The 24,010-nt window shown below is 39.2% G+C and overlaps 1 protein-coding gene across 7 annotated transcripts in view; it reads left to right on the plus strand.

The window, feature by feature from the left end:
* The window catches only part of MITF (melanocyte inducing transcription factor), a 215,171-nt gene that overhangs the window by 122,339 nt on the left and 68,822 nt on the right, over positions 1 to 24,010 (plus strand). For 5 of the 7 annotated variants that reach the window (XM_011235225.2, XM_002927611.3, XM_034658638.1 and 2 more), the window contains exon 2: positions 6,306 to 6,555. In XM_011235225.2, the coding sequence (XP_011233527.1) occupies positions 6,306 to 6,555 (250 nt within the window). The remainder of the gene's footprint in view (positions 1 to 6,305; positions 6,556 to 24,010) is intronic. The other 2 variants (XM_011235226.2, XM_034658637.1) reach the window with 1 other exon arrangement.

Genomic DNA, 24,010 nt, shown 5'->3' on the forward strand with positions numbered 1-24,010 from the left:
TTTGAAGCTGAACTATGGAATATGGTACTCTCAGATGCACGTGGGTTACAGCCTTAAGAGTTTTAAAATACGAGTAACAATATCTTTTCTAACAGGTGATTGGTTCTACCATATGTGGTGAAAAGGTCATCCTTACGTTTCCAAAGTGATTACTTGAGAAGGAATGGGAAGGTTAAGATAATGGAAAGGCTGATCATTCTGAAGTATTAAATACCCAGACTGTCATTTAAAAAGATAAATCCATTGACCAACTCTTGGAGGCACTCACAGAAGATTCTTAATAATTTCTTTTTGCTGACAGAACAAACTGATTTGGGGGGGCGGTTTCTATAAATTCAGCCTTTTGGTTCCTTTTTCTTAGGATAGCATAGTTGGGTTGTAACCATAAAGTTGGCACCTTCTGGACAGATGCTTTTATTTGTTTGGTTTTATAGCCCATTTGGAAGGAGTGAGTAGTCCCCATTTCATTCCAGTCCACATGTTGAAATCAGTGTAATAAAGACTTCAGAGCTCTTGGCAAGCTTGCTGGAGGTGGGGAGTGGAATGAATTTCCTCAGATGTGGAAAAAAGTGTTCTCGTCTAAAAATCAGAGATGTGAGTTTCAGTCCCTACTAAACTCCTTAGGTATTTTACTGTTAGTTTCTGAACATGGTCAGGTATCAGAGTCAGCTGCAGAATTTTTGTAGACATATTGATTCCTGAGCTTCACCTTACCTGAATTCACAATTTCCAGGGATGGAGACTGGAACGGCATTCTCAGTTAATTTTGTGGCAGCCACTCTTGCATTTGGAAAGTCCTGTGCTTTAACCTGTCTTTGACCTGGCTTTCTCACCTGTGTGCCGTCCTGTGTCTCCACTGCATATTTGAACCTCAGCCATCGTGCTTTCCTGGACATAATTACATTATACTCCAGTGCAGGCAAATGCTAGGCTTTGAGCTCTATCAACTTAATGATTATAATGAAGATTAATTTTCCCTGGAGAAAAATGTTAGGATTTTTACCTTATATCTCATGAGAGAATTGCAGGATAAATAATCTCCCTCCATCCCTGTAAAATTTTGTCCTATTCTCTGAATTAAATAGGGATTCCCTAAATCTTAAGAGACTGATCTACTGTCATCCACACTTGCATGTGGGCTTATACAAAATTGCTTCTTTGCATCAAAAAAGAACTAGCAAGTTCATGGCTTACTATTTCTTCTACTATTAATTTTTGAACTCTGCTCCAGTTTACTGGACTATGTTCCAGTCTTGCTAATTTTGTTTACATCTATCATAGAGTTTAATCCTCATCACAATGTTGACAGGCAGATGCAGATGTGTTAAAAAGTCTTTATAAATAAGGAAAACTGAAGTTCAACGGGGTTGACAGACTTGGCCACGGTCACAGGTTAGTAAGTGGCAGAGCTGGACTCTGCCTGAGGAGTTGAAGAGAGGAAATACAGGAAAAAGTGTGTCATCTCCCTCAGCATAGAGACTGCATTTCAGCTGGCATCCGGCCTTGGATGACCATGATGTGGAGAGCAAACTCAACCATAAGGTCCGTTAAAGGGATATTGGCATCACTGTCAAAGATGAGGGGTGGCTGGGCTGATGTCATTTGGGTTTCACGGAATTTCTGATATATTTAAGAGGTTAATGAAAGCAACAGAATTGACTGAATTCAGGAATATACGAGATATTTTGGCGCCCATGTCCACATGCCTGCACCATCCCAGAGAAGGGGGAGGCTTTGAAGGTTAAAATACAAATTCAGCCGTGGAGGTGGGAACTCAGGCCACATGTGTGGCTGCCTGGTGTCATCTAACAGCGGCTGTGTTGCGGACTTTCACGTAGGTAGCATTAGCGCCCTCAGTCACAGCAGTGCATTAGGGAGGCGGGGTTTGGAGGGGATCAGAGAGGTTGAATGGCTCATTAAAGATAGGTTGCTCAGCAGTGATGGAGCTAGAACTTGGGTCCAGTTGACGGCCCTCCTCCTTGAATCCCGTTGAGAAATTCGAAGCTCTCGGGAAGCTGTGTGTTAGGCTTCAGAGCTTCAGGGAAAGGCTGGTAACGGTGTTTGCCTTTCCTTCGTTTGGCTTTAAAAGGGTGATTTCTTACAGTGAGAGATATACCTTCCCATGTGGAACTATTTAAGATAATCTGGATGACTGACTTAATTTTGGAGCATCTCAGAAAAATGTTTGTGACCGTGGCTTTGAACTGTGTGAGATTAGAAGCCAGGTATCCCCAGCACCTGGCACAGAGGGAACACTCCTTGAGTAGCTGTTGAATAAATGACCTTTACATAATCTGATTAAAAGGAATCAGACTCCCAGAATTAGGATTACCTGATGCAGATTGAGCTCCATGGGCCCCGGATGAGTTCTGTTAGCTTTTAAAATTAAATTCATCTGGACGACTCTCCTTGCTTATCTTTAATGATGAAAGCATCAGGTCCTATTTTAAACATACGCTTTTGTAGCCACATGTAACGTACTCACATAAACCACGACTTCGAGTTTAAAACCTCATGCTCCTTTGTCCTGCTTGCATTTTGAAGGCAGGTATCTTCATTTTTGTCTATAATTGCAGATTCAATTATTTCTAAGAGACAAGGGTCTTTAAAAAAAATGTCAAGTAAAGCTGAGGATCTGGGAGTCATCTTTAACAATGTGGAAAGACCCTGCAGGGAGTGTGGTGTGTGCACTGGAGTGACTGCAGTTTTCCTTTTGCACTTTTTTTAGAAGATTTATTAAAATAATTTCAATTAGCCGAGCTCTGCTACATTTTCATTATTGGAGTTTCAATTTATTTATATGGGTATCCTGGATAAGTATGCATATTTTTTTCTGATAGGCTATCTCAGCAAATTCTTTAAATGATATCGTTGTGAACTTAAAGTCTGAAGCCTTAGTATGGTTGATAACTGGTAATTTTAATTTAAGATGTCTCAAGAATGCTTTACTGTTAATTGAAAGGATTTTTCCCCCAGTATCACAGCCAATGGCTTGTCTTGAGCAGCTAATTAGTGCGATTATTCCACAGCTGCATTTGCTACGGCACAAAGGTTTGCTCCTGTTTTTATCAAAAGGATCAGTCTCTCTGGGAATGTTTTAACCTGACAGGCTTTGAATAGTAAGACCGGTTATTTATTTATTTATTTTTTAAGAGCTACCCCCCACCCCCCGCCGCTTCCTTTCTTCATTCAAGAAGCTACATTTGAGCTCTGAACACACACTCAAAAGTGGGGAAATACATTTGCTTTGCTTTTTTATGCTCCTTTCGTAGAGCCTTACCTGGTGAATAGATTATTTTGAGTATTGTCTAGGTGTTCTCACTGTGTGGATGAGTGCCTGATATTAAAATCATAAGCAAGGTATTCACATTGTTCAATCTGTGCCGTCTGTAGGAAACTGTCAAGGACAGAGGGTTTGAATCTTCTGGAATGCTGAAGATATCCGCGAGAGCCACTGCATACTCTCCGCACTTTCCCTTCCGACTGTCAAAATGCAGTCTCTGATGGACCCTGTCTCTTTTTCTCCAGGCAAAGGGCGACTTTGATTACCAAGTCATTCCTTCATATTCGTAAATTAGTTCATGGTCTTCATGTTCTTAGAGACATATATTCTGCCATTGAAAAAAAGATTTTGGCTTTATTATAATTTAGGAGGGAAAAACTGAAAGAAAGAAAGAAAGAAAGAAAGAAAGAAAGAAAGAAAGAAAGAAAGAAAAGAAAGGAAGAAAGAAAGAAAGAAAGAAATTAACCCCTAATTCTACTCTCCATCTGACAGCTAAGATCACCTTGATATAGTCCCTACTAGGCATGTGTTTTTGTGTCCATACATATACACACACCTTTCTTATTTTAAATTAAAACATAACTACACTTTTGATTGCTACTTTTTATTTTATTCTTATACACTTTTCTCACTTTGCAGTTGTGCAATTTTTTTAAAAAAAGTAGTATGTTATCAAATTCATGTAGTACAACTTACTTTTTAAAAACCCGTTTAAATCTTTTAAATAGTTTTGTTTTTTCTGCAGTTTTATTGAAGCATAATTGACAAAAGTTGTATATATTTAAGATGTATAACGTGATGATTTGATATATGTATACATTGTGAAATGATTCCATCAAGCTAATTAACACATCCAACATGTAGTTGCTGTTTCTTTTCTTTTCTTTTTTCTGCTATGAGAACACTTAAGATCTACTCTTGCAGCACATTTCAAGTGTACAATAAGTATTATTACTATAGTCGCCATGACGAACATGGATCCTTAGAACCTGGTCTCATATCTAAAAATTGGTGCCTTTTGTCCAGTATCTCCCCTAATAAGTTATGTAGTCATTCTCATATTGGGAAAATTTAGGTGGTTCAGAATATTTTGCAATTTGTAAATAGCTTTGCAAAATGCTTTCCGCATTTTGAACTATGTTCTTAGGAAAACTGTGCATTGATGAAATTTCTGAGTCAGATTGTCTGAACAGTATTACAGCTTTTTGATAATGTTGTTTTTCTTGTGCTTTTCTTAATACGTGTTTCTTAAAGGATTGTGCCAGCAATGGCTCAGACTAGCATTATCAGCACACTTTTTCTGGTAGTGAACATTTTTTTTTTTTTAATTGGGTCATAGCTCCAATACTTTTTTTTTGCAGCTGGCTTTTCTAAGTTTATTATACTGTATAGATTTCATTCCAACCATAAATACATTTCTTCAGCATTTTGAATGGCTGCATAGTATTACATGATATTATCCTATCATAATTCCCTGAATTGATTTCCTTTGGTGAGTAGTAAGTTAACTGCTGGTGTGATTTTTATCGTGTAGTTTTCTGGAACCGTGTAAGGGAGGAACACAAACATCTCCTCATCTGTTAGTTTGTTTTGTTACCTGCAGAGTTTGAAGGCTCCTGACTTTAAGGAGTTCATAAGGACAGCCAATGGCTTAAAGGCTTTATTTTGTCTTTTGTTGGAAGGTAAAGACAATACTGGGGTTTGTACTCAAGGAAGGAAGCTAAAGCTTCACATATTTCCCTTGATGAGTGACTTCCTCAAGAGTGAATATTTTCTCAGATGTTACTTTTTTTTTCGGATTCCAGGTACTAAGGCTTTGCTCTGTTTGCCCTAAGCAGAGATTTTTTTTTTTTTAAAGAAAACCATATTGCTGGAAATAAATAAACAATGAAAAATTCTTGCTAATAATAATAGCAACGACACACCTTTACTGAGGCAGTGTTACATGGCACCCATTGTCCTAGGCGATTTATGTGCCTTATTTTATGTATTATTGTATTTAATCCTCACAAAATCCCGAAGAGGTAGGGCCATGCAATATAAGGAATGTAACAGAAGTTTTTAACCCCCCTCTCTTTGATAAATGAGTAAATGTGTAAAAAACTATTCTTATCCCTCTTTTCCGGATAAGGTAACCGAGGCAGAGGGAGGCGGAGTGACTTGTTGATGCTGCCGAGCTGGCAAGACAAGCAGTCACAACCCATATTTAGGAAAATTAGGAAGTCTTTTCTTTCTGACTTAGGACCAGTGTTTAAGCTTTCTGTGTAATTTTGGATAGAGCGAGCACCGAAGCCATTAGAAGTAGGCCGCACGGGGAGCTCGCAGACACGTGTGGGAGAGAGCTTGCCAGGATGAATCAGGAGAAAAGACGGTACAAAGAAAACCAGACGGAGAATCGCGTCGTCCAACCAGCTCATCCTCTGCCCCCTTGCTGAAGCCTGACGTCGAGCCCAGTGTTAACATTCTGGTCCAAATGCTTCTTTCAGGAGTGGTTTTTACTTCCCATACCCTCGCAGAATTTCCCCAGGACAAAGTTCACCTTTTCTTTAAATTATTCCGCGTTTGTAAACATCTTAGGCATCTTCAAGGAATTTAGATAACATGTAGGAGGAGTTATTTGGTTAGATTCCCTTATGAAAAAGCAAATCAAGCAATTTATTTTTAAATGTGGAAATCTGGGTGCCATTAAGACGCATTGCTTCTTGGCACTTCATATGGCGGCGCTATATTTGGTGGTGATGAGTAGTATGTGGTATAAAATGTTAAAAAAAAAATTAAGCTGCATGATAAAAATGCCCAGCTGCAATCAAGCTGACTTATTTTAATTCAACTCCTAATGACTTAAATCCTGTCACCTTTTGATTTTCAATTAAGTGGGGTACCGTTCTGTGGCTTGATTATATTCGCACAGGATCATTTCATAGTTTTGGTGCAATTTAGGATACCCCCCAAAATGCAAACGAAAGGTCTCATTAGGAAACTAAATGTTGTGCCTTTTTTTTTTTTTTTGGTTTTCCCACAGCAGTTCCGAGGAGCATCCTGGGGCCTCCAAGCCTCCGATAAGCTCCTCCAGTATGACATCACGCATCTTGCTACGCCAGCAACTCATGCGTGAGCAAATGCAGGAGCAGGAGCGCAGGGAGCAGCAGCAGAAGCTGCAGGCGGCCCAGTTCATGCAACAGAGAGTGCCTGTGAGTCAGACCCCAGCCATAAACGTCAGCGTGCCCACCACCCTTCCCTCTGCCACCCAGGTGCCGATGGAAGTCCTTAAGGTACGTGAGTGTCGCTCTTGTTGGTTGGGCCAAGCCCTCTTCTAGACCAACATTTTCCATTTCCTAGGTGTTTTATTGATCTGAATGTGTTTTTGGTCAGATTAACCCATCTGAATCCTATTTGTCTTGTCAATGCCAACTCTACTGATGCTACATGGCTTTGCATGTTCAAAGAAGGGTGCATAGTACCTGCGAATTGAGTAGTAGCCCTCACTAAATGGGGGAAGAGTATTGATGTTCCATGAGAAATAGCAGGTAGGAATAGGTGTCTCTTGTAATGAGATCTTTCCATTTTTTCTTTGGGAAAGTTTCAAAATATACAAGTTACCTGAAATGAATCTCTTCTAATAACTTAATGTATTTCCTTTTCCCCTCCACACATTCCATGGCGATCCTTTTAATTTTCTTCTTTATTTAGTAAGTAATCTTGGCTCTAGAATCTGACTGTTTTAGAAAGTCTCTTCTGGGATAAAACTGTTGGAGAGCTTTCTTTACTTTAATAACCAGAATGCATAATCCTTTAACTGAAGTGGTCTCTTTGGGGGCTCTTTGATTTCTTGCTGGAGTAGAAACTGTAGGAGCTTGTTAGCCTCATTCTATCAGGGCCATAGAGCTTCCTAATTACTGGGAAAAACTGTAACAAGTCTAAGAATAGAATTCCATCTCACACATGTGTCCTCCACATCACATTGGACATACTCCTTGTTTAAAGATAAACATTCCAACTCTTAAATATGACTGAGGCAAGGAAAGCTGAAAGGAAAGTAAGGGAACTTCCTTACTTAAAAGAACATTTTTTTAACCCATTCACCTAATTGATTCATTTGAAAGAGTCCCAAGTGTTAGTGTTCATTAAACAATGTGAACTTTACACACTGGTGATTCATTGTTGGTCTTTGCATTCATTCGTGTGCTCAGAAAAAAAAAAAACAAAAAAACACATCTCCCACTATTTAAAGTTTTCAATTAAAGTAAATAGAGGGATGATGTGTTATAACTGGAAGCAATATATGATTCTTACCAGGAAGTGGGAAAGATTCTTGAAAAACAAAGTTAAAGTCAATTGTTTTTTATTTGCATAGACTCTTAAAATGTAGTGATGAAATAATGAAACTCTTTCATGAAAAACAAGCAGAAATTTGGTGAGGGCAAAACGATCCAAACAGTTTAGCATAAAATTTTACTCTGATGTGATTGAAGTTGCCACAATTAATGGATATTTTGTTCCCCTCCCCACCACCCCATAAAGGCAAGTTTTCTTTTGGGAATAGATTATACATTCAAACTTTCCATGCTGCTTGGGAGAAAATTGACGAAAACTAAGTTTTTCTGAATTTAAGATTTACAGTGTTTGGTGTTCACAGGAATCACAATTATTTTGTGTATGCCTTTTAAAGTTAGATGAATTTAAAGTTATGTGAATTAAGTTATAATAAAATGTGGAGAAATATGCCTATTTTATTCACCGTAATAGTTTACTTTTTAAATCTGAAAGCTACATTGTAGAAGAGATGACATGGATTTGTTCTAGTAGTGATTTGTGTCCAATTCAAAGGTAATGTTTCATATTGTATTAACGTATATTAATTGCAATCAGTATTTCTATTAAGGCAATTACGTGTGATGGTGCGGAAATCACCTGTATGCAACTGTGTTGAAATACCATTTCTGTATCCTCTTAAAAAGGGACATCATTCCTAAATGTTTTTATTACTTAAAATGTTATTTTGAAAATGCTTAGACTGAAAATCTGTACTATGTGGTTTGAATAATACACTCACTTTTCCTTATACATTGCTGTGTCCTGGTAACTGTGGCTGGAGTTACAACCTTCAATTTAGGTATCACAGAAAAATGTCCAAAGTGAAAGCACAAATAAATTACTGGAAGTAGAAGTCCCAATCTAACTAAAAATGAGCAATTGGTAAATCTGCATTTCAAGCTGAATGTAGTTTATCTTTATTTAACGTGTGCATTTTCATATTTCAGTACATAAAGTAGTGAAGTATGTCATACAAGAAAAAGTGTAGTTGGCATAGCAATGCGGACAGCTTTGATAGCTATTTAAACAAACGGTAGTGCTGTTAGATAAAAGACCAAATAAAAATATGGAATTTCCTATAAAATGACATTCTAGGAAATTCAAATAATATTTTTGAGGAAGAGTAGTATATAACGGATGGCTCCCGATACTTAAGGACTTGGTAGTTAAAAATAGTTTACGTATTTTCAAAACTTTTATATGTGAAAATATTATTATGAAATATTTACTATAGAAAGGTAAGTGAGAGAATTGTGGTCTTTTTTTTTCCTTTTCCCTTTTATGGTTTTTAAATTATAAGCATAGTTTTGTAAAGTTAAATGATTAATAGTAAAAACAGTTAATTTGCTCAATCTTGGACTGTTTTTCTACGAATATGCATTTTCAAGGAATGAGTAATAGCAAGTATAATAATTGATTGCATTATGATACAGATTATGTTGGACAAATATTTTTTCATAGTGTAGCCTCAGTAAATTCTTCATTTAATTTTTGAAGATTTAAATTGGTAAAACAGAACATACCTGCTTCTCAGTGGAGGTCAATGTGTACAGTCAGCTGTGGTAGCAAGTGCTGGAGAATCCTGGTTAAATCTCCCCATCTTCTACTGGTTTTTGAGAATTTGATGGAAGATCACACACGGAAACTCATTACCAACATTTTACTATCAGTGGGTTGAATGATTTTTGAAAAGCTGACTTCATGTTTTCAGGTTAATTCCTTTTTTTGGCAGAGTTAGGCTTAAAAAAATGGAGCTTTATAAAGCATGTTTAAAAATTGTTGACAGCTTCCTGTAAATTTAGGGTCCAGTCTTTGGAATTCAGATTAGAGGTTGGAAATTTGCATTACTATTTATTCCTCACGTTTTCACCATTTAGTCTGTCAATTCATGAAGCTTTGTAGGATTATCTTCTTGTTTCTATAGTTATTTAATTACTTTGTGGCTTTATTCTTATTATTGACTTTCATGTTGGGTGATATGGACTGATTAGTCTAACTGCTGTATATTTAAGTATTAGATATATCTTCTGGATTTCCTAAAAACAACCCAACTCAATTGGGTATTGTAATTTAAGGATGCTTTTTAATCATAAATTAACCAACACTTAGTGTACATAATGCATTATTGTCTTGTGAACACACGTCGTAATTCAAATTATGAATTAACAAAAAAAATCATTAAGAATCATTAATGGAAGCAGTTTCTTCCATAGGTGGGTTTTGTTGACATGGGAGTCATGCAAATATTAGCTTTGCGGTGTGATCTAACTTCTTTTACATAAAAGCAGACGAACCAGGGGCGGACCTTGCAGACGCGTGTCAGGTCTCATAGTTAAAGAATCATCACAGTACCACGCACTGTGTTACTGTCAGCACACTCACCAGGCATGTGTTCTCACTGTCTCATCTGTAACGCTGGCTGATTGGAGGAACACCTGGTTGCTCTGATCTTGGACTGGAAAGTTCATCAGAATTTCTCCCTTCATTCCCTCCCACAGCATGGGCTCTGACAGCTCATAACTTGAAAACAGTAGTTTATAGTTTGAAGACATTTCTCTGTTCAGAATTTTGTAGGGAATTGCCAAGGTTTTCCCTTCCTCTTCCCATCCCCTTCTTTTCTTCACCTTGGAATTTAAAAATTTAAAGGCAAGTTGTTCTCTCTGGACTGGATGGTACATTGAAATTTTCAGTTCTGCTTTGGGAGAAAGATTATATGAATTTGAAAGGAAAAAAAGATATTTTTGTAACTTCAGGGTATTTTAAGTAGTTTGCAAGACTATATTTTTAATTTTTTTTTCCTTTTTTTAATCTCAGATAATCCGAGAAGTTGGGCAGATTGCTGCAAAATTTGAAATGGTGCTTGGTGTTCCATGAAACATGCAAACACTTTGCCAGGGCCCGCTACGTTGAACTCAGTTTACTTTGGCATTTATTTGGTTGTGTAATCATGTGGCATCCCGTTTAGATAGTTACTCTGGTGAGTCAGGATGGAAGTCCTGCTTCCTTGTCATCTTGTTCTACACCCAGTATTCCATGAGATTTCACTAGTCAGGGAAAGGTGCATGACTGATTTGGTGGCCCTTGTCCATAACTTAGGAAGAAGACTTGGTGTAGAATATTTAAGGTGTCGCTTCACCTTTGGGTAAATACAGAAAGGGTGTGTGGAGTTCCTATGGGTTGGTGGGTTACAGATTAGCAAAAGGGACTGTTTCCATACTCCACTGTGCATTTAGGTTTGTCCCTGATTTATTTAGCTGGGAATACAGAACCTTATTAGTGTCATGGTGACCACAGGAAGCAGGACTCAGATAGGCTCACATTGTTTCTCTTAGTTAGGGAATCTGTTGCTACAGGTCCTGTCCCCAAAAGAAAGGACATCCGAGAATTCTTCTAATACCATAGTCTGTGGGCCATCACGTATTTATTCTTGTTCATCTGTGGTCCATCATATATTTTTGTCAGTAGACAGTGTGACATACACATTCTGTGAGCCTCGGTTTCAGAACTGTTTAAAACTTTGGGGTCCTTTCATTTTTGGATCAAACTCAGTGTCTGGAAGGCCACATCCTTCTTCTGGGAACAAACAGATTCTAGGTTCAAACAACTTTTCATCCTCCCAGAGACCTCATTTCCCTATAGGGTCTTTGAGTCTTCTGGTTGTTATCATTTTGATGTGTTCATTGTGACATATAAGGTCATTTTCTTTCTCTTTGAAGCTCATTTTTATTGAGTTTTAAAAATCATAGACCATGTTTGTTAACATGGAACTAATTTTAACAGTGGGGAAGAAAAATCCAACCGGAAACTCTCCCTCCTTCCCTCCATCTCACCTCTTCCCTCCCTTGAGCTCCCTGGAAGGAGCTGCTCTTAGCAGTTTAGGGCACAGCTTCCCTGACCTCTGCTGCTTTCCCACCCTACCATTGCCTTTCGTGGGAGCGAGGTCTGAAGAAATACATTAGGCAGTTTTGATTAGTAGACATAAACCCTAACTTTCTCTTTGTTCAGGTTTACAAATAGAACAAAAGAAAGAGAGTTTCTTCTTCTGGATTCTCTCTACTTTGAGACTCTTGCTTCGAGTCTTCTTCTTGAAGCAGAGTGGGGACTGCTTATTCCGTGTTTGGAAAGGGGTTCGATCATTCCGGGGACACGAGTGTGTGCCAGCTTCCATGGGCACTGACTGACAGACAGTTTGCCTCCCAAAACCCCTTTGGGTAAGGATTTAGTCATCTCAGGGCTACCACAGGAAGCTGCTCCATTGACTTGTCTTAAATTGGTAAAATGAAACTTAACACAGGCTAAGTAGTGTAAGAATATCTGTAAAGTACACTGATTAATTTTAGATGTTGTTTTCTGTCTGCACTGCTTTCAGTGACTAGTAACTGGTAATGAAGTGCTGGCTGAGGAGAGTCACTTCTGCTTTGATTTTTAGGCCTGGTCTGCTTAAATGGGAGGGGCCGTGGGGAGCAACTATCTAAAACAAAATATTTAATCCTGACACAGCTAAGTGTGTGAATGAATTCCACTTTTCTTGAAAACATTGAAACATCAGCTCAAATCACCTGTTTACTTGGTAATATTAGTACAAAATGTAAGTAATTTCTCTTCCTGTGACCACAAGGCCATTTTTTATGTGGCCGAGGAGTACGATAGAGTCTGGGTAATTTGATTTCCTTAGGTTGTGGATAGGCCAGCTGCACTCAGTGGACACCTGGACCATGTAGGTGTGGGAGGGACACTTTCTCTTTAGACACAAGGATCTTTATCATCTTGTCATTGAGCTACTCTGCAAACACCAAAGTCATCGTGTGCGTTTATGTGAGCTGCTGCCTGCTCAGCTCCTTCTCTTTCTGCTGTTAGAAGAAGCCATGCTAATAGGTGTGTCGCTGTTCATTGACACAGTTCTCATCATTCAGTACTAGTGGAGGTGAGAGTAGCGTCTTACGGAGAATATTAAGTTCGGGGCCTAGGAGTAAGGACTGAAAAGTGAAGTGGGCCTTTTAAATTTGGCTCTGAATGGTAATTGCTTTTTAATGTGATGGGATCTGTAGTCCGTGCACCTCAACAAGGGTGCTCTTGCCCCCCAGGGGGCAAAGATCAGTTCTTGGAGGGGGAAAAGTCATAGATGTTACAACGGTTGGGGCCTCTCAAGGGCCCTAGTATATGAAGTTTAGGTGCCTGTTAAAATTTCACTAGTGTGGGATTGAGGAGAGGCAATTTGGGGAAAAAATGTCTAAAAAGGTTCCTTAAGCGGGGTGATGATGAAAAAAACCTTGAGAAGCATTCCCGTAGAGTGCTTAGCACTTTCCTCAACTCCTCTGTTTGTTTAGAGAACACTTACCCAGGCTCTCATCGTTGGGACTCTTGCATTCCAGCCAGTCTGTGTCTCCCTAGGAGAACTGCTGGCATATCAGTCATGGTTGGCGTGTTCAGCACCGGGCAGTTAGTATTAGTAACCCCCTGTCACAGATGTGGGAACTGAGGCAAAGAGTAGGCACCTCATCCAAAATTGAGGAAGCAGGTGGTACAGTCAGGATTTGAACCCACTCATTAAAGACTCCATGGCTCAGATTGCTTAACCATTGGTGGTCGTACCTCTCTTAGAGTAAATGGCCTGAGAAACTTCAGGAGGGAGGAGTAGTGTTACTCTCTCAAGTGACATGGTAGCCCAGGGCCTGCAGCAAATGTTTATTACACACCTTCAGGCCATAGCTTAAAATTGTATTAAGAATTATTATGGGTGCCTGGCCAGTAGGGGTACCAGCCAGTAGAGTGTCAGTAGAGCATACGACTCTTGATCTTGGGTTCGTGAGTTCGAGCCTCACATTGAGAGTGGAGTTTACTTAATAAAATAAATAAAAATAAATAAGTAAATAAAAAAGAATTACTGGTGTAAATGTGGTACTGCCTGAAACAACTTGGAGGAGGAAAGACTGACTATACAGACATTGATTATTGGCTGTATTGGGTGGTAGGCTAAATACTTCATATTCTTTATCTGATTTATTCCTCTAGCAACCCTATGGGCTAGATAGGATAAACCCCATCTTCCAGATGAGGAAACTTAGGCACAAACAAATCTGTCACTGTTGTCACACAGGCTCCACACCATACCCTATCTACTTATAACCACATCTGCTGCCTCTGTGTTTTCTACAGAGCTCAAGGACATACAAGGACATACTCTAAACATTTCTAAAGAATCACTAGCAGCAGAATTTGTTAGAGCAAAGTGAGAGGTCAGAGAGAAACTATAGAGGAGTTTTATAGGTTTAATGGAAGGATACATGATCTGAAGCATTTGGAATTATTCAGGGACCATCTATATTGAATAATTAGAGTGGATCCCTGAGTCTCCATGATATGCCAGATGAAAGATCTGAATGTGTTCTTATTGTATAAAAAGGCCGCTTGGCCACACTGACCACAGTGGTAATTTATGGTTTAGTTATAGTATCATTATTAAACAAAAAAAGCACTACAGTGAAAGTTTCTGTGACAACATCCAAAAATCATAACTCAGAATCACTTATGTTCTAAAGAGCCTGTTGGCTCAGGCTATCCCAATTCATGTCCTTTATAGCTGTGTATATTTTAATAATGTATTTGCTTTGCAGCAAATTGCTTTTGCAATACTGATTTTGATGGACTCACACACATCTTTTAATAGGAATTTTCTCCTGTGATTATGGTTGCATTTCTAGTTTTCCTTACCCTGCCCCCCTGCAGTATTATAGCTTTTGCTATATTTTAGCCCTTAAAACTGGAGCTTCAATTGTGATTGTTTTCCTGTTTGCTTTCAAGCGAATTTTAAGTGAATAATGTCAGCTGTAGTAAATCTTAGATCACTATATGGAAAGGTCACAAGTCGGTTTCACAAATGTTACCTACTTCTTCCCAGCAATGAGAGGAAGGGCTTAGATTTGAAAGACCACCTTCTATAAATATGCCGTTGAACAACAGAGGTTGTGGACATGGGTAAGCACAATCTAATGTTACCATTGCCCTACTAAAATAAGTGGGCGGGATCTGTGTTTAAAAATATGTCAATCAGCACAGTGGCTTTGTGCAAGGGTACAGCGGCAATCAGGGCTAGAGTATTAGCTCTTGTCCTGACTATGTCTCTTTTTATTGACTTCTTTGAGTATCATCTTGAACTTTAAGGAAAATGTAGTTCCTGATGATGCACTCGTTTTTCAGACCTTGTTTGTGAAGTAGATGTTTTTGCATGTTAATTTATAACTTTGCACAAATGAGATGAAGCAAAATTGGAGCATATAAAGCAGATGAAGTAGGAGGATGTTAGAGAGTGGCCTGAGAAAAAGAAATGTTTTAACTGTTCTTTTAAAAACTAATGTTTTAGGGACGCTGGGGTGGCTCAGTTGTTTAAGAACCTGCGTTTGGCTCAGGGCATGACCCCAGGGTCCTGGGATCGAGTCCCACTTTGGGCTCCCTGCTCAGTGGGACTCTGCTTCTCCCTCTGCCTGCCGCTTCCCTTGCTTGTGCTCTCTCTCTCTCTCTGACAAATAATTAAATCTTTAAAACAAAACACAACTAATGTTTTGGTAAAGGATCTAGTTGAGTCTGTACAAAACTGATTCTACTAGTTAGCTCTGGAGTGGGTTTTGGGATTGGAGGTGGTGGTGGTCAAAGGCTTTATTTTTTTATTAGGAGAGTGCGTGCATACATTCTTAATGTAATGAAAGTGAGTGTCTCCAGTGCACGCTGTTTACAAGCCTGACAAAGTTCTCTTTGCTCACAACTTTCTGACCAGTACCGTTCTTCCGTCAGGTGAGTTGATGAGACATACATCACATAAGTCTCATGGCCATTCCTGTGGGAAAGATCGCAAGGTGTACAGGTCCTGAAAATTAAAAGTGTAGAAAAGGACTTGAATCACCAGGTTGTGAATAATTTTCAAAAGTAGTTACGAGGCCCAACATGAAAAGTGAAATTCAGATTTCTGCTACCTTACCACCAGGCATAGCTTTGTCGTAATCTCCCCTGTTGGCCCTGAGTTTTGTATAATTAAAATTTAGGAGCTAGAAATTTTGTTGAGACTTAATTAGAAGTGACAAACCAGAGACATTCCTGCTGGTTAGGAAGGGCTTAAGAAATTCTTATTGGCTAAATTACAAATATGTAACATTTTTTCTGAGCACTGCATGGTAGTTCAGACTGCCTAAAGGTGACAAGATTAGCTCTGTTTTTCTAGTGAAGTAGTAAAAATTAGATTAATAAGTACCAGGCAAAGAACCTTTTCTTTTTTCGAAAGAAATCTTACCTTGAGTACTTCTGGCTGTGGAGATCGGTGCCTTAATTAGCCACATGTTCTTTTTACCTCCTGGGAAATAAGTATGGGATAAAATTGGGGATCAAGACATAGACGCACATTGACTTAGCACACGCCGCTAAGTAATTCATCAAGGAATGTTGGTAATTAGTCCTGCCTCTTTCAACTCTTGGCTTATTTCATAAAACCAGTTGATTTAAAATAATGCCTGCTGATTTATTACCAACACGTTTCAAGCCTGAGACTTGGCTCTTAAACAAAAGCGATATTGTGCAGTGATGGAAATGCACCCTCTTGGTTTTGTGTTTTTACGAATTCTGAAGGGCCATTTATAGGCCCCTGTTAACTTTGTTGTGTTTGCTTTTACCCCATTCAGCATTTTACTGGGTTTTCTTTTGTCTCTTGGTGAAGAGAAAGGGGGAGCAAATTAGAAAAAAAAATTCCAGGCCCTTGGAGGTTTTGGATGTGAGGTGCTTGTCAAAGTATATCGGCTCAGTGTGGTTTGATGGAATTTAATTGGAATCCCTCGTCTGGTAAGACAGGCTGTAGTAATGGCCTTTGCTCCTCCCGCATTGTTAAGTGTTTGGTGATATTTACGACAGGCAGGTTAATCTGAAAAGATTGAATTTATGAGAAGTACAGAACCTTATGACTTCAGCCTTGTAGACGTGGTACCCATACAATGCAGGAAATTATTATTTGGATGCTAAATTTCCAATCATGCCTACTGGTGTGCGTCTTTATGCTTTGGGATGCAACCATAATCAGCTTCCCTGTTGAAAACCTAGGATTAGTTTGGCTCCCATACTTGACTGGGTGACCGGGCAAGTTTATAGTTCTCTCTGGGCCTCAGTGTCCTCGTCTGTGAAATGGAGGTCGTATACCTGCTCTGGAGAAGTTTTTTGTGAAAATTAAATGAGATCATCCACCTAGATCATTGCTGCCCAATAGACACAGAATGTGAGCCACATACAGCTATTTAAGTTTCCTAGTGGTCACATTAAAAGCAGTGAAAAGAAACTTACCTATTGAAAGAGGAAAGCAATTTAATAATGCATTTAATTTTACCCAGTATATCCCAAGTATTATCATTTCAGGATACCATCAGTATAAAAATAATTAACAAGATATTTTCATTCTTTTTATTTTTTATAGTAAGTCTTCATACTAGGTTTTTCATACCAAGTCTTCAAAATCAAGTGTATTTCCCATCCGTAAGTACGTGTCAGTTCGATGCTAAACTTTCATCAGAATTCCTCGATCTGTGTTTAGCTTCTCTGAGATTTACAGTGGGAAAAGGAGATTCACATACCCAAGTTGTCTCAAGCATATTTAAAAGATTCCTGGTAACTCAATTGAGTATACATCTTTAAATTTGGATTTAAATGAAATAAAAGTAAAAAATACACTTTCTTAGTCACACTGGCCACATTTCCAGCACTATCAATAGCCACACGTGGCCTGTGGCTTCTGTGTTAGCACAGACCCAAAGCATTTAACACAGTGCCGGGTAGATGGAAAGTGCTCAGTAAAAGATTATGCTGTATTGTTGTTGATATTGAATGATATAATAATTTCTAGTTACTAATTACCTAAATATAGTAATTAATATCATCTCCACGTTGACATCTTTCTATGCTGCCATGACACCTGCCCAAAACAATTGGTTCCCCGCGGCCTCCCTCCCCACCAAAGAGAACCTAAAAAATTTAATCATTATTTCCCTTCTCACAACCCTTTGGAGTCCAGGTGAGCTGACATACCTCAGGTATGGTTGATATTTTGTGTCAAAAACAGCCTCTCACAGGAGAGCACAGCGAAGAGTCACCCTTGGTGACGTGGCATCTGGACCTGTCTCTGCCAACAGCCTTCCATTCAGGCCTGAGCGCGGTAACAGCTCTTGACTTGTTAGTTACACATCTTATTCGTGCTCTCAACCTGATTTCTTTTCAAACCTCTACATGTCACACTTACCTAGCACCTGTCTAGCATGTTCAAGATGTCTCAAACCCTGGGAATATATAAGCATTTTAACATTGATAAAATGTTCTTGATGCCAGAAAAGACACTGAAGGAAAAGGAGATTGGTTAATCCTAGGATTAGCTAATGTACTATACACATTCATTAGTAGCTAAATTAACATGTAGGTTATTGAAAACTAGTTTTTTTGGTGGGGTTTTATAAAAGATTTTTGTCCATGCTCATGTTGCTAAGGCAACTTTTCTCTGTTAAGTTGCAGTATATTTTTAGGCATTTTCAGCACAGCTAATAATTCAATGAAACCATTTTTCTTCCTTTTCTTATTCACTGGGCACCCAAGTTTTCTGTTTTGATACCAGTTTTGACCATTCATTAAACCAGAAATGATACACCTAAAATCATAATTTATATTTTATTAGATACCTTGTTATTCCTAATGCAAACAATGAGTTGATTATACTGGAATTAAACTGTGTTGGAGAGATTTAATTTGTTCTTTATATAATACTAAAAGCCTACAAAGTAGCATTCTTGTTCAATTACAACAAGCAAGAAAGTCAAGAGAGCAAAAATACTAACGGTGCTATGACTTCCAGAAAAAAAAATGATTGTTGTTAGATTTTATGATTGCATTAGCTTGGAGTTACATATTTTCTCAATGTTTATTATGTATTTTATTATCATCTTGATGTAAGTTAATAAACAGGCCATTATAAAGTTGATTTCAATTTTCCTAATAGCTTTCCAGGTTTATATTAAAATCCTATACCTCAAGAATTTTTCAACTCATTAATTGGCATATTCTTGATAGAATTCGTAATTTAGTGTTAAGAGTATGGGTCATTGTGCCCATTTTTATGGACAGTTAAGACCACCAATATCTCATAGACGGGGGGAAAGCCATAACATTCTGGAAGGACATTTAATCTTGATGTAAAATTTTATTCAGTTTGACGTGAAGCTAATGTGTGTAGAACTTAGCCCTACATGGTGTTTCTGGGAGAATATTCTGTAACTCAGTGGCTCTCAAAGTGTGGCCCGGGGGCCTATAGTCCCTGCAATGTCTGGGAGCTCTCTAGAAACACAAATTCCTTGAGTCCATTCCATACCTGTCGAGCTAGAAACTCTGAGGGTGGGGTCATTAATCTCTGTTTTAGCCAGCCCTCTGGAAGATTCTAGTGCATGCTCATGTTTGAAAAATCACTGCTGTAGGAGTCTGGAAGTTAATTTGTAAGAAACATAAGAAAATTGGGAAATGCTAGTACAAATAAAGTCAACCAAGTTTCTTTCCTGTAGGGCTTCTTAGATCTATGGTAAATATGTAAAAAGTTGTGGCAAATTTCCAACAGTGGTACAATAGGTAGGCACTTACCTGAGAAGAGAGGGGAGGAGGAAAACAAGCAAAGTAGATGTTGCTTTCAGGTAAAATTGATAAGTAGAAGTTGCGAAACAGGGACGCCTGGGTGGCTCAGAGGGTTAAGCGTCTGCTCTTGATTTTGGCTCAGGTCATGATCTCAGGGTCTTGAGATCGAGCCCTGTCTTGGGCTATGCACTGGGTGTGGAGCCTGCTTAAGATCCTCTTTTTCCCTCTCCCCTCCCCCCGACCCCGCTTGCATGTGCCTGTGCACGCTTGCTCGCTGTCTCTCTCCAAAAAAAAAATTTTTAAAAGAGAGAGAGAGAGAGAGAGAGAGAGAGAAAGAAGTTGCAAAATATCCAGTGGCCCTTTAGAGTCTTCTGTATGTGGGGTCCATCCCATTATATGCATATACTTGTGCAAAGTTGATAAAAAATAAATTAATCCTGTAAAATCCCACAGAGATAAGAAATAAATTCTGAAATTATGCAGTGGTTCCTACTTTAAGCTACAGAAACCACTGTGCCTTTGGAGGAGCTCTGGGGGGGGGTCAGTAAATCCACTGTCCGCAGATACTTATCTACTAAATATACCTCACTTGCATATATACCATATATCGCTCCTGCAAGTAAATGTTGACGCTGTTGTGATGAACCACGTGCAAGTTGATACAAGAACCTTGGATTTCATTTTTCCCCTTACTTCATTCATTTTCTTAACAAAAATTAGGAGCACAATTCCAAATCAAATGGGGCCTTCACGTATTTCACTTTTAAGAAGGGTTAAGAGCTACTTCTTTTTAAGAAACGTTATTAACTGTTACTTAAATTCTGCTTTTGGAAACTACATTCCTTTTGTCAAATTGGATTTAGTTAAGTGGTAACACAAGATGGCCTTTCAGAGTCCAAGGGACCCTAACATCTGTAATTTCACAAGCAGCAGGCCTTGATGGATCAGTCTGTGACATCAAAGGCCTTTACTGACGTGACCATAGTCTTTGCTTTGCCTTTTACATGGGAGCATTGACATCAACAGAAAGTGTTTTCCTTTCTTTTTTCTTTTCCAGTATTAGTTTTCTGCCTGAAGGCAGTCTATCCAGTGCATGTGGCCAACTTGCCCCCTGGTTGGAATAAAACAAAGGTTCATTTCTGGAAGCTCCACAGGAAAGACCAACCCATTCTGATGCTGGAGTCCTTTCCTTGTACGGCCAGAGCGCGGACCTGAATCCAGCCTTCAAAGAGGCATGGTTCACATAAGAGCCATCAAGTGTACTTTGCTTCCACCAGAAGATAAAGATTATGTTCTTATCTTCCTCCTCCTAAGAGGAGGAAATCAGAAATAACCCCAAGATGCCCCTGGCAAATTTCTGCACTGAAATTTTGCTTTTCTGGGAGAGTTACCATTTTTCAATCAAAAATCATTCAAAGAACTCTTCTTGCCCAAAGGCATTTGGTTATGTGCTGTGCCTATTCTCACATTGAAAGGGAATGGGATCGGGAGTTAGACTGGCAGTGTCCAGATCCTTTCTGAACCACAGTTCCCTTGTCTGTATGACAAGGATAATAGAAGTCCCTCATTCATAGGGTTACTGTGAGAAACCAGTGACATGATGCTTGCAAAGCACTTAGCTCTGTACCTGGCACAGTACTTATTAATGCTGGTCACTGTCGTCAGCATTTCAACCAGGGATACACACCACGTCCACGGTGACTCAGCCACATGAATGGGTGCTTGAGAAATGATTAAAAGGTTAATGCTTTGGCAAAAGGCAAGGAAAGTCGATTCTACATACGATCTGGAACTAATTTCTCCAGCAGTCTATGGGATGTATAAAGATTCTTTTAGGGGCGCCTGGGTGGCGCAGTCATTAAGCGTCTGCCTTTGGCTCAGGGCGTGATCCCAGAGTCCTGGGATCAAGCCCCACATCAGGCTTCTCCACTAGGAGCCTGCTTCTTCTCTCCCACTCCCCCTGCTGGTGTTCCCTCTCTCACTGGCTGTCTCTCTCTGTCAAATAAATAAATAAAATCTTTAAAAAAAAAAAAAAAGGATTCTTTTAACCGGTAGCTATTCAGTTACATTTCAGCAGCAAGGAATTTTTATTCTTAAAAATCATCTTGTGGGGCGCCTGGGTGGCACAGCAGATAAGCGTCTGCCTTCGGCTCAGGGCGTGATCCCAGCGTTATGGGATCGAGCCCCACATCAGGCTCCTCCACTATGAGCCTGCTTCTTCCTCTCTCATTCCCTCTGCTTGTGTTCCCTCTCTCACTGGCTGTCTCTATCTCTGTCAAATAAATAAATAAAATCTTTAAAAAAAAATATCATCTTATGATCCAGGCTCCCTTAACAGTGACTTTTTCTTGGGGGGGAAAGTGGGATGCTTGGCAGTTTTTAACTCCCCACCCCCCCCCCGGCAAAATTACTTTATACCCATTACTTAAAATTCTTAGAAATTGTTTTGATGATTGACAGTAAAGATTAAATCTTTACTTATAGAAAATTCTGGGGAAACTGGTATAAATTGGGGCTAAATTAAAAAAAAAATTAGTAGGTGTCAGGCTATCAAAAGGCTCCCTGATTCTGAGATTAAACTTCCGCTTACAAGCTGAGAAGTCGGCAGTTTTGGTTCTGGAACTCTGGTTAAATATAAGTGACCATATATGATTTTATGAACTGGTCACTTTTGAAGGAGTTACTATTTTTAGGTAAGCAGAGGTTCAAAATACTTGTAATCACAGCATCTCGTCCACGAGCTCCAGTATTGCTAATCAAATGGCATAATTATTTTTTCTAGTATCCAGGTATTTTGACTCACATGCCCTGGGGTTACCTGACTTTTCCTTACATGATATATCCTTTTTTTTTTTTTTTCTTGTCTAAGATCCTGCTGTCCCAACCCAGTCTCTTGTAATTTATATAAAATTTTAGTCTTGCCTTTTTGTTTTTTTGCCTTTTAGAAACACGTGTCACGTTGAGTGTTCTGTACTCAACACTAGCTTACTCACTGACCTTTATTTTTTGCTATTAAACCATTTATCTTATTTCCATGATATGTATTATCTTGAGATAAGACCAAAGGCCATTGTCTTCAACTGATCTTCCAGTATTTGCTACTTGACAGTCAAAATAACAGCCCTGAAACCAAACACTGACCTGTAGGAGGACCTTGGAGAAGTGACCTTCTTGGGCCTCAGTCTTCCCCATCTGACTAGCTGGTCTCAGATTTGCCTCCTAACACTGGCATTCAATGAACTGTCTCTTCTTTTTCCTTGAGAAGGGCCTACCCACCTGCACATAACTGGAATTTAATTCGTGGTTAAGATGAAGACAAAGGATTTTGAAAGCCCTTGAAAGAAACATTAGGCTTGTTTTCAGCAGGAGATACACAGAACAGTTACCATGACAAAGACCTCAGTGTATATAAGGCTTACAGTTGCCCTGCGGTTAAAGTGACCAGTTTCTCCTTGAGGGTGGCGAAAGGTGAGTGGGAAAATGTCTTGTATTATTATTTAGATGTTCTGCTATTTTGCCTGTGTGTGTTTTACTTCCTATAGTAATAACAGTATCACTACTGACTGTCACTTACCGCTGACCGTCTCTGAGACGTTCCGGAGGCCTTCTGAGCAGAGACCAAACGCAGGTGTGATAGGACTGGATGGTGCGGGTGAACCCAGAGCTGCCACGAGTTTATTTGTGCAAACTGCTTAAAACCCAACTTAAATATTTGATTCTCAAGATTACTGAATCTCTACCATGAAAACTGATTTCTGACATACTTTTTTTTAAAGATTTTATTTATTTTTTGACAGAGAGAGAAGGATAGCGAGAGAGAGCACAAGCAGGGGGAGTGGGAGAGGGAGAAGGAGGCTCCCCACCGAGTGGAGAGCCTGATGTGGGCCTCGATCCTAGGACGCCTGGGATCATGACCTGAGGTGAAGGCGGATGCTTAACCAACTGAGCCACCCAGGTGCACTCTGACATAATTTGCAGTCACAGAATGTTCGATAGCTTTTATTTTCTTCCCTTTACTAAGCAGAAAATGAGTGGAGGCTAAGGATGTTTGTTTATGATTGATCAGTGACGTGAGGACAGGAGTGTATGATTCACTTCTATAGATTTATTAATTTTACTTTAGTTTATATATTAATACTGATTTGAATTCTTTTGAGAGAGAGTAATATAGAGTGTATTTTCAAGTTTTCTCTCAAAGGCTTTCTTTTTTCAGTGATACTGTAATTCTTCCTTCCTTCAATGCACAAATCTGGAATTACGCAGCTTGTCTTTGAATCCTAGCTCTGTCATTAGTAATCTTGGTCAGGTGATCTAATCTCTAGTCTATACCTTAGTTTCCTTATCTGTAAAATGGGCGCAGTATCAGCAAACCCCCTCCCCCATCCTGTTGCAGTATGTTTCTTTAACGTGAGTACCTCCAGTGTTACTGGTAGATGAAGAACTCGTGCTGGTGTAACATGCAATTCCTTCTGAAGTCGTTCTCCACAGCATGTAAATGCTTGAAACAATCAAGGTCAAGCTTTATCAAATTTAAAGAGAAAGCCTTAGCCATAGATGCAGACTATAAAGTAGGCAGAATGTCTACAAAGCCTCTGCCCCTCCTGGAGGTTTAGGGCCGTGCAGGCTGCAAGAACTGCTTGCCATTTCCACCACGCTACGCTCTCTGGAGAAGATGAGCGTGCGGGGCGCAGCTGCTAAGATGTTTCTCTTTACAGTGACGCCATCACGCACACACACACACACACACAAAAGGCTGCATCCAGGATCAGGCTGCAGTTT

This window comes from Ailuropoda melanoleuca, chromosome 4 (genome assembly GCF_002007445.2).
Source record: "Ailuropoda melanoleuca isolate Jingjing chromosome 4, ASM200744v2, whole genome shotgun sequence".
NCBI classification, from domain to species: domain Eukaryota; kingdom Metazoa; phylum Chordata; class Mammalia; order Carnivora; family Ursidae; genus Ailuropoda; species Ailuropoda melanoleuca.